This window comes from Lynx rufus, unplaced genomic scaffold (assembly GCF_022079265.1).
Source record: "Lynx rufus isolate CCGP_SWC_20201006 ecotype Redwood Valley unplaced genomic scaffold, mLynRuf1.p SCAF_7, whole genome shotgun sequence".
NCBI classification, from domain to species: domain Eukaryota; kingdom Metazoa; phylum Chordata; class Mammalia; order Carnivora; family Felidae; genus Lynx; species Lynx rufus.
In genome coordinates this window covers 59741781-59762666 of record NW_025814889.1, presented here as the reverse complement: position 1 = coordinate 59762666, position 20886 = coordinate 59741781, and the positions used below count along the sequence as shown (strand labels likewise).

Genomic DNA, 20886 nt, shown 5'->3' with positions numbered 1-20886 from the left:
AATGTCCTGTACATGCTGTGAGTTTGACAAGTCTTATTTTCCTGTAAACATTAAAAAATATTATAATAACTGTTTACTTAGCACTTATTATAGATTAAGGACTTAAAGCTTTTCATATATTCTTTTTTTTTTAAATTTTTTTTTTCAACGTTTTTATTTATTTTTGGGACAGAGAGAGACAGAGCATGAACGGGGGAGGGGCAGAGAGAGAGGGAGACACAGAATCGGAAACAGGCTCCAGGCTCCGAGCCATCAGCCCAGAGCCTGACGCGGGGCTCGAACTCACGGACCGCGAGATCGTGACCTGGCTGAAATCGGACGCTTAACCGACTGCGCCACCCAGGCGCCCCTTCATATATTCTTTACATATAGCCCTGCGGTATGGATATTATTATTCACAGATAGGGAAATTGAGTCTCAGGGCAGTTAAATAAAGTTCTTGAGATTGCAAAGCCAGTGGCAGAACCTGGATCCAAACCATTTGCATTGGTCTCCGAGACATCATCTTTTCTACTAAGTATACAGGCTTTTCATTCCCAGAGTTTCATAAACTAAATTTATTACGTGTCAAGCTGTGTGTATAAATATTATCTCATTTAATTCTCAAGATCTTCCTTTGAAATTGTGCTATGCAGAGCTCCTCATCATTCCAGCAGCTCCATAAACATTTCTCTCCTACCTGAGGAACTTCTAAATATATTCTGAATTTGTTGAAATTTGGCTTTCTTTTGTCAAAATATTTTCACTGATTATGAGTAATGCGTTAGTTTTCTTCCTCCCTTCTAAAGACAGTTTCTTTCATTGTATATGGGAAAAGAGATGAGTCCCCCGCCCTCCCCCCTCCTTACTCTGTGTGTGTTCAGGGGAGTGGGGGAGGATTCTCTACAATGTTCTTCCCTTGACAACTTCAAGGTCATGTCTTCCTCTCACTGCCTGTGGGCCAACACTCTCTTGGTTATGATCAGTAGTTCACAGCTTGGAGCTCATAGATGGCACTGGGAACATGAGACTTTAGAGAAACAGGCAGGTCTATGCAAGGCTGAAGAGTGCTGGTCTTCTGTGTCTTTCTGTACTGTTTCTTACCTCTTGTGACACCAGCTTGCAAAGTGGTACGCATATATCAATCTTTACTAAATAGTTGTGGAAATATAACAGGAATCACAGCAGGTGAGGAATGTTTTATTTATTTTTGAGAGAGAGAGAGAGACAGAATATGAGTGGGGGAGGTGCAGAGAGAGAGGGAGACACAGAATCCATGAAGCAGGCTCCAGACTTTGAGCTGTCAGCACAGAACCCGACGCAGGGCTTGAACCCATGAACCAGGACCTGAGCCAAAGTCGGATGCTAAACCAACTGAGCCACCCAAGTGCCCCACAGCATGTGAGGATTTAAAACAGCAAGCTAAATAGGAGCCTTCCCATTATTCGAGAGGAAACCTCTCCCATTGTACTTCATATTGTTATTCAGATCCGAGTTGGTTCTCTCATTTATTCTCATCTCTTCCCACTCCTGCTTTATCCTCTCATTTTCTCTGGGACCTCCCATAAACTGAGTCTGTTATTGAACTACATACCTCACCATATTATCCCTCAGGGACATAGTCTTTGCAGAAGCTTTGAAATGACCACTTGAAATTCCATTTTTCCCAACCTTTGGTGTGAGAGCACATGCTTGCATTGGCAGCATATTGATTCCATTTTTCCAGAAACAAATAGCGCTCAGTAGGTTTCCACACTATGTACCTAGGGATTATGGGCTTAGTGTTAGTGGTTGTGCGCACTGCCATTTGAGTGTAATTTTATGAGGTAGTGACTTATGATGTGTGAATCTGGTAGTTGGACTTCAATAGTGAAATGGTAGCTAAAACTTACCTGTTTATTTCTTGTTTATTTACCCTTCTTTCAAAGCTTTATGTTCTGCAGATCAGATAAAGACTGCTTACGCAGAACACTAACCAATCACAAGCAGAAAAAAAAAAATCCATTCTCCAGTACCAAGGGTGAGGGATTGCATATGTTCTCAAACTCTGAATTTAAGCAGACCCTATATTTAAATTGCTGAGGTGTTTGAGTCCATTGAGTTTGATATCAGTCAGTGTGCTTCTTGGAAATCAAATACCGAGAGGCTTTTATTATACCCCAAGAAAAGAAATAGTTTCCTTTTTTCCTCGCTAGTTATGGGGTACAGGCCATCCCCTAACACAGCCTTTTCAGCAACCCTGTTTGCTGAGAGGCTAGATTTTTTGATCATCCTGGAGTGATGACCAAAGTCATTTTTAGCTTCAGCGTCATCATCAAATGTTTACATATGATTTACTGTTTAAATGTTTAAATTTCACAAATGGAATCAAATGGTCTGGTGAGGATTATTTATATTGAAAAACAGTGCCATGTGTCTTAACTCTACATATTTGGAAATTCTTTCAGCATATGCTGCTGAAGTTTTTGCCCCCTTCCCTTTCCTAACAGTTCCTGACATGTGGTAGAAATGCAGGATGTTCTTACAATGAATAAGAAAAAAAAAAAAAAAAAGGAAGGAAGATAGAAGTATATTGTCACAGTGGTGTATGAATAATTTGTTTTAACATTTTCCAGTCTTTTTTATAAGCCCTTCTCCTAGAAGTGTTGAGACATCCATATGTTTTTCAAGATTACAATGATTATGTTGTTATATTGATGAAGAGCATTTTGTGGATGTATATAATAACTACTCCTGTTGAAGTTTGTGTGTTTCATCTTGAGAAAGCTGGGAAGAAGCATCCAGGGTAGGAATGGCCTTCACTGCTTGGAGTCAGGGACTAAGAAATTCAAACTATTAGACAGCTAGATTCTAGGAGACTGGCCACATTTTTCCCAAAGGAGTTCCTTGAAGATGTAGTTGATTGTAATGATGGACCTAATGTAATTCCAATCAGGGTACAGCTATTGCAAGAATGTATTTGAAATTAAAAATGTACCTTTTTACCCCTGGGAATTCAAGTGAGGAAAAATATCTAAGCAGACATGCTATCATTAAACAAAAAGGTTAGGGAAATATCAATTAGGCTAAACCAGGTTTAATGTTAAAAAGAGTCTATGTGGAGTCTACAGGTACATACAATAACGTCCTTACAGATCTCATCATCAGTAGCTAAGCGATAGTCTTTCAGGGAAAACCCTAAATTAAGCATCTCCAGTTTGCAGTTGTCATTACCTTTCGAATTTCCAACGGAGGACTTGTTTTCGAGGATTCCGGTTGTGGTTGTCATGGTTTGATGGTGTCTTCATTATATTTTCCACAGTGGAAAAAATATTACTTCAATGTGTCATTTTTCCAAGGGAAAGGGAACACATGTGGATTCAGTACCTCAAATATCATGTCCTTGAACTTTTCACTCTTAAAGCTATTAACCTATTATGGCAAACAGTGTTGTGCTTTCTGGAAAATCAAAGAAAATCCTTGGTCCTTTCTAAGACTAGTAAACTTTTGTTATTCTTTCTACCCATGAAAAGCAATAATTTCTAAGCTTAATTTTTGATACACTGGAGTTGGTGCAACAGGAAGTGGCCAGGAAAAAAACGGTCCTCCCAGATATTCACAAACTGTCAGCATGATTGCCCTGGCCACAAAAGATGTCTTTTTATGGAGATGTTTTGTTGTAATTTCAGAAGGTGGTTGTTAGTTATCTTGGCTCCATTACATTTAGCACATCTGGGATGTGTTCACATGAAGACATTGGCTAAAAGCTGTGTCTTGTGGCCTGGAATTGACTCTGATATTGAAAAGACTGGAAAGGACATTTCTTGCTAGTTGGCCTCATCCAGCAAGGACACCTTCCATGGGAAGCCCAGTCAGGAATTCATTTTGGAATTGAAGAGTGAGTATAATAGAAGTCAAACTTCTCAATTGTTGTAGAATTCTTTTCAAAATGGCTTAATGTGCTTTTCGTTCTTTCCCGAATTTCTGCCTTGACAGTTATAGCTCCATGGCACCAGAATTTACAACCCTGGCACCAGAATTTCTGCCAGTAATTCTAAAATTAATTTATTGGAGTTAAAGGAATTTGTGGAAATGACTGTCGTCTGAATTATCACCACTGTAACCCATCACCGATAGTGCAGGCCACTAAGGATACCCTAAGACAAGTGTGAACACAGGACTTGCCTTGATCCTCAAGTCAGAATTTGGTGTTTGGCAGAAGAAATCAGTTGTGCTCGACTCATCATGTAGCAATATCGGGAGTTTTCAAAGCTTAAACGAGGATAACTAAGACAAACAATAGAGTCCCATTCATCTGCACCTATTCTTGTTCATTTTTAGTGCAGAAGTTTGTGTCTGTTGAAAACCATGGAGTTGGAGCCACAGTAGAGTTTTTCCACTTTAGTTGGACTTCTAGAAAGGTCCATTTTATATAGTGCAGTGTACACATATTAGCTCACACAGACAGAATTCCAAGGACTGGTTAATAGTGGACGAATTAGGTTTTCAGGTAGTTTATCATTTATTATTTTTGCTCTTTCATTAGTGGATATAGAAACTTTTTCACTTACATGGGAAGGTTTGGTATAAAGTGAGAAAGTCTGTACAAAGCACTTTGTAAATTGAACACTGTTGTGTGATCTGGATAATATCAATACTGGCAGCAATAGCATTAGCTCTGCACAACTTATGTCGCACCTACTATGTGCTGGGAACTATTCTGAGTATCTTATAAGTTTTTACCTATTTAATCATCACAGAAACCCAAAGAGGATAAGCATTATGACTATTCCATTTGACAGTTATGGGACTGAGGGCCAGGGGGATGGAATAACTTGCTTAAGGTCCCCCAGTTGATATGTGGCATGAAGAGAATTGGAACCCAGGCAGTGTGGCTCCAGAGTTAAGAACAGGGATAGAGGAAGTCCTTTCCTCCTTCCATGGCATTCTGAATATTACATAGTTAGAAAATGGATGCTGTTGACAAGGCTGGAATTGGATAAGAAAGATTTTAAAAAACCAAATTACTCATTTGATTTTGATGTTTATGAATCTGACAAGTATCTGTGATTTTATTTTATCTTTCCAAAGAAAATTTAGGAATAATAGCAAATATGAGGCTTGTCTTAATTTGATGTGACACACTTCTACTCTGTAGTTGGTTTTGAACAGCTTTATTCTCGCAATATAAAGGGCATTTTTAAAAACAAAGGATAAAATGCAGCTTTCTATTCTCCTTTTTAAAAAAGATACACCATTGTTTTATCTTTTGGTTGGGTTCTTGGAGTAATGTGGTTAAAAGGCTCTCTTACATAGACTAAAAAGAGAGCTAGTTCACAAGGACCCAGGAGCTCTGTTTACAGCAGGTTCTCTTACAGACAGTGACACGGACTTGAGTGATTTTAAGAAAAACAGGCCTGCATTTTCATGTTTTTCAGCTTTATTTATTGTAGGTGGGCCAACTGTATCTTACAGAGTTTGAGTGAGAAGCAGTACATTGGCCTGTAGAGGTGAGAAGCATGGTTACTATAACAAACTGAGCTACCCTTTATAGAAATTTAGTACTTAAGTAAAAATATTCTCATATTTTTCTTCCCAACATACAACTATAGCTCCATAGTTAATGGATCTCAAAGCTCTCTTAGAACATCTCCTTCTGCTATAATAAGATGCACAGCAAAAGCCCATTTGACTTCAAAGAAATATTTTATTTTGTTTTCCCTTTCCTTTTGGAAAGATTATTATTATTATTATTTTTTGGGGGGGCTGATGAAATTAGTTCAACTCAAAAGGCTTTCTCTTAATAGAAAAAAGAGACAGACTCTTTTTTTCTTATGTATTCTCTAGGTTCTCTATTTCTTCCAAGACTGGGCATCACCTTTACTCACTATAATATTATATGAAAAAGTCTTAAAGGAAGAAGACATGAAATAGGGAACAATGGCAAATGTCTGTGTGCTAAAATTTTAATTATCGATAAATAAAAGTCACTCTAAGGATAAAGAACTCCAGACACTCTAAGTGTCTATTAAAATTCTTGGCACTGTGACATTTAGGACATATTTGTTGTGCATCGACTATGCACAGGACAGCTTTGCGCTGATGATTATATGGTTAGTAGAGGAGATTTGCATATAAAGCCTCTTCAAAGTCAAGCCTCTTCAAAGTTTTATATGCTTCCACAGGGCCTAGTATATGTGCCTATTATGGTACTGACCTTATTGTAAACACTTTGAGTGGAAGATTACATATTATTCACTTAGAATAGTGTCTAGGAGTACCTGGGTGACTCAGTAGGTTAAGTGTCCCACTCTTGATTTTGGCTCAGGTGAATCGTGAGGTTGAGCCCTGTGCTGGGCTCTGTGCTGATAATGCAGAGCCAGTTTGGGATTCTCTCTCTCTTCCTCTCTCTCTGCCCCTCCCTTGCTCGTACACTCTCTGTCTCTCTCAAAAATAAATAAACTTAAAAAAAAAAGAATAGTGTCTAAAACAGAGTAGGTACTTAATAAATATCTGTAGAATGAAGAGGGGGGATAGGTGGTATCCATAAGGTGGAAGAAAAGAATATGACATATGAGAAAGCAGAAAGACTGAGAAAACTGTGGTTGAGAAATCATCATATAGTTCAGTTCAGTTAAAATATTATGTGCGAAGACACCATTGGAAGCTACACCTGAAAAGATAGAATAGGTAGGGTTTCACAAATCATTGCCAAGATAAGGGGTTAGTAGATGATCTCTTAGGTTTGGGGCCTTAAATGATCAACATGGTTCTGATGTAAAAATAAATTGAAATTGAAAGGAAAACAGGTTTAAGAAAGGACAGTAAGTGATGTTGAACATCTTTTCATGTGTCTGTTGGCCATATGTATGTCTTCTTTGGAAAAATGTCTGTTTAGGTCCTCTGCCCATTTTTTAATCGAGTTGTTTTTTCTTGGGGTTGAGTTGTAGAAGTTCTTTATATAGTTTGGATATTAACCTTTTATTGGATATATCATTTACAAATATCTTCTCCCATTCAGTAGGTTACCTTTTTGTTTTGTTGATAGTTTACTTTTCTGCTTAAGAGCCTTTTATTCTGGAGTAGTCCCAATAACTTACTTCATTTTTATTTCTCTTGAGTGAAGTGACATGTCTAGAAAAATGTTTCTACAGCTAATGTCAAAGGTATTATTGCCTATGTTTTCTTCTAGGAGTGTTATAGTTTCAGATCTCACATTTAGATCTTTAATCCATTTTGAGTTTATTTTTGTATGTAGTGTAAGAAAGTGGTCCAGTTTCATTCATTGCATGTAGCTGTCCAGTTTTCCCAGCACCGTTTTTGAAGAGACTGTCTTTTTCCCATTTTATCTTACTGCCTCCTTTTTAATAGATTAATTGACCATATGGGCATGGGTTCATTTCTGGGATCTCCTATGTGTCTGTTTTTGTTCTTTAGTACCACACTATTTTGATTACCAAAGCTTTGTGGTATAACTTGATATCTGGAATTGTGACACCTCTAGCTTTGATTTCCTTTCTCAACATTGCTTTGGATATTTGGGGTCTTTTATGGGTCCGTACAAATTTTAGGATTATTTGTTTTAGTTCTGTGAAAAATGTTATTGGTATTTTGATAGGGATTGCCTTAAATCTTTAGATTGTACTACTCATCAGGGAAATGCAAATTAAAACCATGAGATACCAGTTTACACCTGTCAGAATGGCTAAAATCAAAATTACAAGAAATAAAAAGTGTTGGCAAGAATGTGGAGAAAAAGGAATCCTTGTACACTGCTGGTGGGAATGCAAACTGGTATAGCCACTGTGGAAAACAGTATAGAGGTTTCTCAAAACATAAAAGTAAGTTTTTATATGATCCAGTGATTGAACTAGTGAGTATTTACCCAAAGAAAACAAAAACACTAGTTTGAAAAAATACATGCACCCCTATGTTTATTGCAGCATTGTTTACAATAGCTAAGAGGGGAGCCTGGGTGGGTCAGTCAGTTAAGAATCCGACTCTTGATTTAGGCTCAGGTTGTGATCTCACAGTGTGTGAGTTCAAGTCCCACATTGGGTTCTGTGCTGACAGTGCAGATCCTGCTTGGGATTCTTTGTCTTCCCCTCTCTGTCCCTGCTCTCTCTCTATCTTTCAAAAATAAAGAATCTTAAAAAAAGACTATGAAAGAAAACAAGGAGTACAATAGCCGAGACATAGAAGCAACCCAAGTGTCCATCATGGATAGATAGATGAATGAATGGATAAAGAGGTGATATATATATATATATATATATATATATATATATATACATACACATATATATATATACATACACACACACACACACACACAATGGAATATTACTAAACCATACAATAGAATGAAATTGTGCCATTTGACCAACATGGATGGGCCTAGAGGGTATAATGATAAGTGAAATAAATCAGTTGGAGAAAGACAAATACCATATGATTTCACTCATATCTGGAATTTAAGAAACAAAACAAATGAACAAGCAAACAAAGGAAAAAAGAGACAAACAGAGAAACAGACTCTTAAAGCAAACTTGTGGTCGCCAGAGGGGAAGTGGGTGGGGGGATGGGTGAAATAGAGGGAATTAAGAATGTACTCATCTTGATGAGCACGGAGTAATATATAGAATTAGCGAATCACTATATTGTACACTTGAAACTAATATATTTTGTTAATTATACTTCAAGAAAAAAAAGAATAAAAAAGAGGAGGTCATTCCATTGTGACAAATTGAGTTTGAGGTGCCAGTAGAAACTCCAGATGAAGATAAGGAAATCTAAGTGGAAACAGGATGAAAAGCTTAGGGGAGCCAGGTCGAGCTGGAGGAAAGACATTTGGCAGTCAGACTGCAGAAGTGGTTATGCAACCAGGGATCAGATAAATTTGCTGACAGGGAGAGGGAAGGCGAGGAGAGCAGCAGGGCAAGAGAGCTGAGGATGAAACCTCAGAGCATGAGAAGGAGGTCTAACCAGAGCAAGAGAGAGAGAGGAAACGGTGAGGGCCACGTGTCAAAGTGTCACAGCATTGGAAGGTGTGCCTGGGGAGTGGCCCTGGGTACCGTGTGTCGAAATGGCCTGGGCGACTCCGTCAAGCATTGAGTTCAGCTCTTTGCCGTACCACCTGTTAGCTGCACAATCTACATCCGGTTACCTGAGCTCTTGGGCCCCAGTGTTCTTACCCGCAAGATGGGACTAACACCTCAGTAGTTGCTGTGTTAATTTAGTTTTTAAAAGTATTCTTTAATAATACCTTAAAATCACTTGTCTATTGAAATAATAAGACCAATAAAATGGAAGATCTGGAGTTATCTGTATGTCTTATGTACATCAAGGAACTATATTGCAAAACATTGTATTTTTTGTTTGTTTGTTTATTTATTTGTTTTGAGAGAGAGAGCACATAAGCCAGGGAGGAGCAGAGAGACAGGGAGAGAGAGAATCCCAAGCAGATGGAGCCCTATGCAGGGACTCGATCTCAGGAACCGTGAGATCATGACTTGAGCCAAAATTAAGAGTTGGTCATTTAAACGATTGAGTCACCCAGGTACACCAGCAAAATATGGTATTTTATTTTTTTATTTTAATTTTTTTAAAGAGAAAGAGAGGGAGAGCATGATTTGGAGAGAGGGGCAGAGAGAGAGAAAGAGAGAGAGAGAGAGAAAATCTTAAGGAGGCTCCACACTCAGTGCAGAGCCCAAAGTGGGGCTCAATGTGGTGCCCAATCCCACTTCCCTGGGATACTGACCTGAGCTGAAGAGCATCGAGAATCGGATGCTCAACTGACTGAGCCACCCAGGTGCCCCAAAATATAGTATTTTTAAAATGTCTTGTAATCAGTATAACATTGAAGACTTAGGAACTTCTGAATTACATATTTTATAAAGGAATACATTTGTCTTTTGCCCGTCAGTTTCTGAATAAAGCCCTTGGAATTTAAATATATTCACTCTGTCTTATCAAGCTTAATTTTTTGAGCACCTGTTGTATACCCAGCACTTTCCTAGCTCTATTTACCAATCTCCTCTTAAATAGGGCTTTTGGTTTCCAATTCTCAGGGTGTTTATTAAACTGTGTCTTCTTTAGGCATCACTAATATTCTTAACAACACTAGGACCCTCAGCCTTTGAGGCAATCTTAAATTTATAGTGCATAGATTTTCTTAGTACAATCTGTTGTGATTTTCTCAGTACATTTTGTGGAAAGTACTCTAGTTTGTTCTTTATTTCTGGGAGAAGCAAAATCATTATTATTTTCTTAGGAAGCATTTGCAAATTTTCATCTCGGAAAATATTATGCTATATAAAATTAATTCTTCCATATCAACATCATTGATAAAATGCATCTTGAGTGGGCATTTTAATGTACTGCTACTTTCCCTTTTCATTAGAAAGAGAAACAATAAGAAACACTTTTCTTATCCCTTTTATTAGGGTAACACATTAAGAAAAATACTCCTGAATCGCTACTTTAAAGGAGACTATGGAGTTGGTATCAATGGACACCTGTCTGGAACCTACAGCAAATCTGCACAAGGGGGAGGTAAGACTGATCATTTGCCCCTCGTTCTAGGATTCTAGTCACATGTCTTTCTGCTGGTGCTATGCTGGTATTTAACTTAAAATAGCATAAATATAAAAAATTCACTTGAAAAGCACTCTCAAAAGACCTTTGTCCAAAATTTTGCATTCATACAACAAATGATTTGAACATCAGGACTAGTTTTGCTCTTTGACTCTGGAAAATAGTAAACAATGTCATAATTTCTTAATATGTAAATTAAGGACAAAAATAAAGCTAGTTTTCTTTTTCTAAAAGCATTTCTTATTAAGAAAAAACATTTAATTCTAGGTGTCATACATTTAATAGAAAGCTATGTTTTTACAAACTTTTGACATTTTTTAAACCCAAGCCCCTATTATATTTAATGGGGAAGGGAAAAAATTCCAATGATAAATATTCCTTTCAAAAATGTTTTTAATGTTTATTTAGTTTTGAGAGAGAGAGAAAGAGAGAGAATGTGAGCTGGCAAGGGGCAGAGAGAGAAGAGGACACAGAATATGAAACAGGCTCCAGGCTCTGAGCTGTCATGTCAGCACAGAGCCTGACACAGGGCTTGAACCCGCCATCGGATCATGACCTGAACCGAAGTTGGACACTTAGGCGCCCTCAATGATAAATATTTTTAAGGTCTAAGAATTCAAAAATGTTACATACTAATAATGTCTGTAATTAAGTTTTACTTATTTATTTTTGCTAATCACAGGGAGCTTTTCGGGACAAGATTCAGATAAGATGGGGATATCAATGTCAGACATTCAGTGTCTACTGGATAAAGAAGGTGCATCTGAACTTGTCATTGATGTTATAGTGAACACAAAAAATGACAGAATTTTTTCAGAAGGAATTTTACTTGGCATTGCCTTGCTCGAAGGAGGAAATACACAAACTCAGGTATCTGTTTATCATGATGAGCGTTATGTTGGTTATTTGTATTTCTTATTTACTTGTCATAGAAACCAAGGAAAGTAATGTCTTTTTCTCTTACCTTCTCATGACTATCTTAAAAAAAAACCTAGCAACTTTCATATTTTCCTTATAAATTTATTTGATTTACTGTAGAAACTACAGACCTTCACAAATTATTCAGTGAAGCTAAACATTCCTCAGAAACATCCTTTCTAACATCATACCAGAAATTCTGATTTGTTGAGGGGAACTTTCAGCAGAGAAAAACAACATTTTGACTCATCTAAGAATTAAATGTAAAAATAGATAGATAGATTCATTCAATGAGCTAATATATATAAACACCTCACACAGTATTTGGCATCAATCAGGTTTTAGTAACATTGACCACCCCTATCAGCACATCCCCTTCCATTTACTTTTCTAGAAGTTTAGAATAGCACCTTTACTCGATGCCCCAAATCTCCCAGTGCTTATTACCCTGATCCCTCTGAGTAAGTGAATTCTCACTGGTCCAGGGAGAGAAGAACAATTTCATTCATTCATTTATCCTAGGAGAGGAGAGTTGAAAGCTGTTACCACCTGCATGCAGGGATCATCAGCCATGCTTTCTCAAAAAGCACACACTTCACTTTGAAACTCTTACCAGTTGCCCCTGGGCTCCTGCACTCCCAAAGGCAGAGCACACTGGGTGAGCCGGAGGACAGTGCTGGCGAGTGTTCCCAGAGAACACACATCTTCCTCCTTGTCCTGCCACTCACTAAACCTACTCTTTCCAGGTTTGTCTCGGTTGGAGCAGGAAGCTATGCTTACAGCTAATTGGAAATTGCAGAATCAACCTTTCCTATTCATGGCAAATAGAAACCCTACCTAATTGAAAGCCAGGATATTTTCCTTTATTAATCCACTAAATGCAATGAACAACAGAAGTTTCACTATATCTAATAGCAGGTGGCTTTAGGAATAAAGGCCTCATGAGCAACAGATGTCACGGTGACCAAAAAGCATCTCCCAAACGCCGATCCCTCTTAGTCGAAAAACAAATTTTGAAAAGTCTTGTGGTGGTGAAGCTTCAGCACAAATTCCTCTGAGGGACGTTGGGGAAAGTGGGTGGTGGAGGGATTTGTGTGGGTTTTCTTGGAAGTAGTCTTGTCTTCCACAACCAGATATTCAGTTGGGACTTTCTAAAGAAATTGTCTAGGCAACTACATAATATGAGATGTAGATTATCCAGACAGTAGTGAAGGATTTTATAATTTTTTTTTTTTTTGCATCTCAAGATAGAAGCAATCCTTGCCAATAAAGTATCTTCTAGATTCCTGTTATTGGACCACATAGGGTCATCAGATGAGATCATCTTTCACCCTCCATACATATGTACGTCTGTTTATGTCCTCATATTGCCACAGAATAACCCAGCTTCTGTCAGAAGCTTCCTGATCTACTTTAAGATTCTTGACAAGTTCCCTGAACCCTCAAATACCTTTTAGTCCCTTTTCACATGATGTTTCTGTGGCAGTTGTCACTGGTGACTTTTTCTTTGTTTTTGAAACCTTTTCAGCTTAGGTCTTGAGACACCACTCTCTTCTCACCTCCTGCCATTTCTTCTTAGCCTTCTGTGTAAGCTCTTCTTGATTTACTTAACTGTTGAATCCTGATGTCTCCCAAGTTTCTTTGGGCTCTCCTCTGTTTATTTTGCTTGTTCCTTCAGCCTGACCTCATTCATTTCTGCATCTTTAACTTCCATTCGATGCTGATGATTCCCCACTCTGTGCACCAATAGACTCTACATCCAGCTATCTTCCAGAAATATCTTGTGGGATGTCCCACAGGTACCTTAAACTCAATGTGTCCCACACTGAATCCACTCTGATTCTCCATCCACCCACTTCTCCTCTTACTTTGCCTCCCTCAGTGACTGGCAGTCCATCCACACGGATATCTGGCCAGAAGTTGAAAACCCACCTTGACCTCAGCCTACTCATCCTCACTCCCTTCCTGAACATCTCATTGAAGGCCAATCTCTGTGATTCTGCCCTGTTAACATGTCTCATACCCACACTCTGCTTTCGATCTCTCCATATCCAGCCCTCATTATCCATCCTTCTTATCTTTTCCTGGGCCATGGTGTCTTTCAGGAGGTATCCCTGATCCCAGTTCTGTGCTTCTCCAAATCATTCTACACTTTGCCTCCAAAGCGATCTTTCCAAAAAACATGTTTTTCTTCTGCTTAAAATCAGTCACTTGCCCTATAAAGGCAAACTCCCTAACAAAGTCCATAAGATCTTCATGATTTAATCTCTTTACATTTTCACATTTTCCTTTCTTATCCCACCTCCTCCCTCCTCTGTCCTGTCTCCTGCACACCAGCTATACTAAGCTCTTCATCGTTCCTCATATGTGTCGTGTTATTTCTCTTACATTGTTTTCTCCTCCAGGAGGACCCAACTCATGAGCTTCTCTTGGAAGCCTTCTCTGATCCCACGTCCCCCTGGGCAGAATTGTCCAGTGGTTACTATATGCACCTGCTGTATCCTGCAGATGCCTTCAGTGGCATTTTTTTGCCACTTTATTGTGCCTTTTCATGTGTGCACCAGGCTCTAACAAACTATGAGTCCTTAAAAAATTGAGACCCCATGTGGTTCATCTTTGGATCCCTTGTGTCTGACACCATGTCTGGCCCAGTAAATGTTCAGGAGTGATGGCTGTATGAATGAATGGTTTGAATCAAATTCTACCCCCTTCACAAAATCTTCCTTATCTGGCATGGGCCTTGACAACCACTCCTTTATCCCAGCTCCCATAACACTTGTTTCCTTAATATTTATTTGGCACTCTTCCTGTGCTACTTTGTTTTGTTGTTATTTGTATGACATTTTGCCTCTCCAATTAAATTTCATCTTTCTTAAAGTAGATCATGTCCTGTCTCTGACATTTATGTGCTTTATCGCCATTCAGCAAATATTTGTTGATGAAAAGCATTAAATTATTTTTGTATATGAAAGCCTTTTTTAAAGATGGGTTATGACAATGTCATTTACCAGCCATCCCTTCTTTAGGTTTGTCACTTAACTATATCACGGTGTAACCCAGAGAGCAGCTGTGTGCTTCTGTCTCTAAAAGGTCTCACTGAGGTCAACTTGAATCCTGTTCCTTGCCCTTTAGCAGTCTAAAATCCACTCCTCCCCAAGACTCCTGGCAGTCCCCAGAGGGTTTTACATTGTCACGGTGCCCTTAGGCACTAGTGACTTGACACTCCTACGTCTATAGCACTGGGGTAGGAATCTGATTCCCCTCCTTACTTTATACCCTCCTAGCTACATAAGCCAATTTATGTGTTTAATGTACATTATTGAAGATTGGTTGAAGGGGAGGATAGGAGAGGTATTTCTATTTTAATTTCAAACTGAACACCAATAACAATAATGAAGATAATACCTACTAAATACCAGGCACTGTTCTTATTGCTTTATATGTACTAACTTGGTTAATTCTCACAACAGCTGGTGGGGTAACATATATCATCTCATTTTACCAAAGAAGAATTTGAGATAGATAGTCTAAGCTCCTTACCAAGCTCACATGGCTAGTTATAGGGAGAGTCAGGACTCGAACCCATGTGGACTGGCTCCAGGATTGGTGCTCTTAACCACTATAAACATCTCCTTTCTGAAATAACCTTCTACTTCCTGACTCCTGGTAAATTTTGCTGGCTGATTCACCCTGCGCCATTATCCTAAGCTTACTTCATCTCTAGTTGCTCACTTCATGTTCCTTTCTGCCTTCCCTCTTCTACTCTTCCCCATCCTTCTTGGGGGGAAAGTCTTTCCTCTCCCATATAGATCTGTTGGTCCAACATCCTTGGTTCCTGAAAAAAGCCTCAAGAGTTTCCCCTTATACTCTCAAACTTATGGAAACAGTTTCCTAATCAAAAACCATATCTTTTACAAGTGAAATCCTTATGCTGCCTGTTGAGATTATATATGTATATATAAAACATACTTTTTATTTTTATTAAAGACACACTGTGCAGCTTTGTAATGCCCTGGTTTTAAAAAGGTATAGTCTACGTAAATGACCAATTATTTTGAGCTTAAGAGGTTACTTTGTAAATTTACTGATTTAGAGACAGAGAATCTAGATTGAAATCCTAGCTTTACCACTTACTAGTTATGTAATGTTGGGCAAGTCATTTACCTTTACTAAACTTTATCTTATTGATCTATAAAATGGAAATAAGATTACTCTCTATCACACAGTTGTGTTGAAAGTATCAATGAGATCATGTATTTCAAGGAACTAAATAAATTATAAAACTTTGCTTTAACAGAGCCACAAATTTCCTATAACTTCCTCATTAATATATTGGGAACTCCTTTCACCTTCTAACCTGGTTATATTGAAAATATTAGGATTTAAGCATCAGCTTAATTTGTGGGACTATAGAGGTCTGTAAATGCTGCATTTATCCTTTGAATTAATGGAACCAGTGTGACTGCTTCCCTGTAGTTGCTATGGTTACTGTGGCTTTTTTCCTGCTTTCTTGAGGGTTTGCTAGCCTCCTGCTTAGAGCTTCCACCTTTTAGGTATGAAGGCGACTCCTAAGGCTTCATAAATTGCTCTTTACTCATACATTGTTCACATTGAAAATTGCAGGACAGACATCCATTTCAAGACTTGATGTCATTAGTTTTACCTGCAAGTCCCAGGACCTATGGGTCATGGTTCTAAGCATTCTTTTAAGAAAGCCTATGTACAGGAGCCAAACTCACCAGAATTAGTTGTTTCCATTTGCTGGATTATGGTTCATTGTACTTGATTAGGTAGTCATTACTTTTCATGTTTTCTTCACACTATCTCTCATTAAGGTTATATAACTTTCTTTCCATCAGTATAGTTACTAGAATTCTTTTCTTTTTTTTTTTTTTTTTTTTTACTTTATTTCAGATTCTATTTCCTCTGGTACATATCACCTTTCCCATCTCTTGCCTCTTCTGGATACTGCCATAAGTCACTAAGCAGACAGTGATTAGATAGATATTCTCAAGGCTTAGTATTTCTGCCTCTCACTAAGACATATTTTATCATTGTTTTGGTGTTGAGCTCTTTCTACATCATTACTCACTCTTAAAGCAGAATCCATTTTATGCCTCTTATGGCAGGCTTGTCCTAGACCCCGTGCAAAGCAGTGTAGCTAATGAAGTACCAGAAAAACTTAGGGCCTATCTATCAGTGGGTTCCTGTGAGTAAGGCTGCCACGGTAACACATTCTAAATTAAATGTACTATAATTTAGAGAAAGAGAAAAATAACTCTTTGTAACTCTGCGTAAACCCACATTTAGACAGCATGATCATTGGATTAGTGGCTGTTTTCCACTCTAGGTGACACATTCATGAAGGGAGGGATTGTGGTGGCTTTTCCTTTTTGTTCTATGCCTCGTAGTAGCAAGGGCCTGGCACGTAGTAGGCACTCAATAAATATGTGTTGAATCAAGACATGAGTTTACAATATTATAAAAATCAAGGCACTCTTTGCATACAACTTCTTACAGTGCAATTATAAATTTTTTAAAAAAATAATCACTAAGGTGAATTAAATAACAGGAAAATATATTGGATTTTACTGGAAAGTGCTAAGCAAACACAAGTTATTATTAGTATATGTTAAATAGTACAGGAGACTGGCAAAGGCTGCTAATTTATGAAATAATGGGCGGCACATGAAATGCGTGCTTTTATTCATAATGTTTATATTTATTTCAAGCAAGAAAGCACTATTTTTCTCCCCTTGGATGTTGATATCTTAAAATATGCTTTCTTGCAGTACTCCTTCTACCAGCAATTACATGAACAAAAAAAGTCAGAAAAATTCTTCAAAGTTCTGTATGACCGAATGAAGGCTGCTCAGAAAGAGATAAGATCAACAGTGACCGTTAATACCATAGACTTAGGTAACAAAAAAAGGGATGATGACAATGAATTGATGACATCTGGTCCACGAATGAGAGGTAAAGAGATAGTTGAGTACTTGGGGGAATAGAGAAAAAAGAAGGTCACACCACCTTTAGATCTCACTTACCTTCATCTCAATATCCCTCCCATCTGTGGTTCTGTGTATGGAGCTCCATCCTTAAAATCCTATGGCCACAGGGCTGACCTTGAAACAGCTTTGTAGGACCAAATTCAAACAAGGCATTATTAACGCAAAGGAACAAGCGACATTGAAAAGTTTGACTTCATTGTGGAAGGCATGGTAAAGAGCAACTGCCCAAACCTTTTGAGTATTCATGAAACCCAAATTTTAAGAATAGGAGTTACAGCACCTTACTCTAATGAAAGATTCTTGGTATTTGGAATAACAAAGTCATCAGTGAAGTTAATACAAATCATATAAACATAACATTTTGAAGTTTGCCATATTTTCCTCCACCTTCTTGTATTCAAGAATTCTCATATTTTATATTTATCAGAAAGACACGAGCCCTTCTGAAATTGGCTGAACATTTAGATTTTTTTTTAATGTCCTGTGCAAATTTAATTCTGTAGTTGCTAGATTATTTTGGGAGAAATTGTTGTACCTCTTGTCAAATGTTTTTTGATTCAGTTGTTAGAGTATTTGGGTAACTGGTTGTCTTGTTTTTTAATTGGCAAAAGAAGCTAATTCAGAAATCTAAGAGTACTGTTTTATTTCAGTAAGAGATTCATCATTACTTTTAAAAGAGGGAATGAAAGGGCAATTAACAGAAGCTTCTTCGGCAACCTCCAAAGCGTATTGTGCATACCGAAGAGAAATGGATCCAGAAATCGACATGATGTGTGCAGGATCCGAAGCAGGAAATGCCGAGGAAAAGTCTGCCGAGGAAGTAACCATGAGTCCTGCAATTGCCATCATGCAGCCCATACTGAGGTTTCTGCAGTTGCTGTGTGAGAATCACAATCGGGAGCTGCAGGTATTTGTTCTATTTTGTGTAATTGTTGAGAATACAGCCTGTGATTGTAGGTAACTAAATTCCAATGAAACTAATGTGTAGTTCTGGAGAGATAATCAATAAAACCAATGGTGCTCTTCTGAGTCGGGAAGAAACTTTTGCATCTAAGTGAAGGCAAATGAAGGGAAAATTCCTTTATGTGTGAAAAAATCAGGCTTGTACAGTATCATCCTTTGTATCCTCAATTCACATCTGTTTAGCCTCAGCATTATCTGTTCCTAATATCCTGGTATTTGTTGAGTAAGGTCACATTTACCTCAACTATACCTCTCATGGTTTTGTAGATACAGGGGCTTTCATCATTTCCAAATCAGTTCATATATCTTTTTTTTTCAATTCATATATCTTGAGTGAAGATACAGAGTATATTTATGTCTTCATTAGAGACAGTTAATATACAAGAGGATTTTTTAGGACAGTAAAGGTTGATACCTTTGTAGATGAATATGATCCTGGTCTTACATCTTCTTTGGTACATTTTTCTTTGTCAAGTAGGTGCTTAGGAATTTTCGCCTCTTGTTTTTTTCGTTGTTGGTGCACACTGCTTATGTCACTGTGGCATAATTACATGAAAGGTGCAATAGTCTCTAACAGCATATGTCCAGGATTAGAGAGAGCAGAGTTTGAAGTTGTGTTCTCTAGTAAGAGCCTACAGTGCAAGTGTTCTGAGTTGGTAAGAGATAGTAGATTCATGTAAATTGCATTAAATATCCTTCGAGGAGAGGAGAAGCTCAGGAATTAATAAGTGGTAGAAGCTATGAGTCTTGTGGACCACATCGTGGAGAGGGCTGCTGCAGACCTGGGCCAGGCAGAGACCAGCGTATTACTTCCAGAGGGAAGATACTGGATATATGCCTACATGCTTATGCTGATCCACTTGGTCTGTCCATGTAGCAGATAGATACATAGTATCTGATCAAATATTTTTCTTACTGGAGTGTGGGATCAAACAGTTTGGAAAATGCTACTTATAAAAAAAACCTTTGTTTTAATAGGACAAATGGTAGACTTACTCACAATAGCTAATATATAGAATTGCCCCAATGTCCATCAACAGATAGGTATACAAAATGTGGTATATGGGTGCAATGGAATACTGTTCAACCTTACCAAGGAAGAAAATTATGACATAGGCTACAACATGTATCACCCTTGAGATATTATGCCAAGTGACATGAAATCAGTCACATAAAGACAAATACTGTGTGATTCTATTTATATGACATATTTAGAGTAGTCAAAATGACAGAGACAGAAAGTAGAGTAGTGGTTGCCAGGGGGAGGGGGAGGGGAGAATGAGAAGTTAATAGGTATAGAGTTTCAGTTTTACAAGATGAAAAGAGGTTTGGAAATGGATGATGGTGATGGCAGCTCAACATTATGAATCTATTTAATACCACTGAACTATACACTTAAAAATGTTGAAGATGGTAGATTTTATATCTATTTTGCCACAATAAAAAAGTGGGAAAAAATCACACACAAAAAAACCCTAAACAAAGATAAGTGGTTGGAATAAATTCAAATAAGTAAATTAAATAATAAATCAATAAAAATAAATAATAAATAAAATAAAAATAAAACTTTCCCTCTCTGCCTCCCCTTTCACCAGGTTTACTCCCCCAAAGAAATTACGTGAACAGTTATACTTCCTTCGAGAAATTTCTACATACATAGAAGCATATTGATCTGTACATGTAAACTTAAGAAAAAAACTAGATTATATAATGTTCTTCGAGTTACTTTTTTCATTTAGTAATACATCTTATTATGAAATTATTACTAGACTGTGTTTATATCAGTATATATTGAAGTACCTCATTTTTATAGCTTTGCAGTATTCCAATGTTTAGATGTACTATTATTTGTTAAACCAGTTGCATTATGATAGGTATGGTATGGTTTCCAGTTTTTGCTATTAATAAGCAGTGTGCAGGGACCTCTTTGTAGTCTTCTGTGCATGTATTATATATATACATATACGTTACCATATATATGTGCATGTATTATATATATACATATATGTTACCATATATATGTGCATGTATTATATATATACATATATGTTACCATATATATGTGCATGTATTATATATATACATATATGTTACCATATATATATGGTGTATAATATATATATGTGTATATATATATACACTAATATATATATGTGTATATATATACATATATATATACACATATATATATAAAATATGGTAACTTAGGAAGTGGAATTGTATGTTAACTGAAAATTTTAATAGGTGCTTCTAACTTGCCCTCCATAACGGTTGTATCATCTACTGTTTGAAGCTGCACTGTTTACAAGGGATCATTTACTTGAAAATTTGATTGCTTCCTTCCCTAAAGAACTTCTTTCTAGTTTCTTTTTCCCTTCTCCTTTTCCTACTACTTCTTTGTTTGTTTGTTTTTGCCTTGTCCATATAGTTTGAAGATAAT

The 20886-nt window shown here is 37.4% G+C and overlaps 1 protein-coding gene across 5 annotated transcripts in view; it reads left to right on the top strand.

Annotated features, from left to right (window-relative positions):
* The window catches only part of ITPR2 (inositol 1,4,5-trisphosphate receptor type 2), a 500503-nt gene that overhangs the window by 317830 nt on the left and 161787 nt on the right, over nucleotides 1-20886 (top strand). For all 5 annotated transcript variants that reach the window (XM_047065390.1, XM_047065392.1, XM_047065391.1 and 2 more), the window contains exons 38-41: nucleotides 10404-10512; nucleotides 11237-11424; nucleotides 17265-17448; nucleotides 18134-18390. In XM_047065390.1, coding sequence (XP_046921346.1) covers nucleotides 10404-10512; nucleotides 11237-11424; nucleotides 17265-17448; nucleotides 18134-18390 — 738 coding nt within the window. The remainder of the gene's footprint in view (nucleotides 1-10403; nucleotides 10513-11236; nucleotides 11425-17264; nucleotides 17449-18133; nucleotides 18391-20886) is intronic.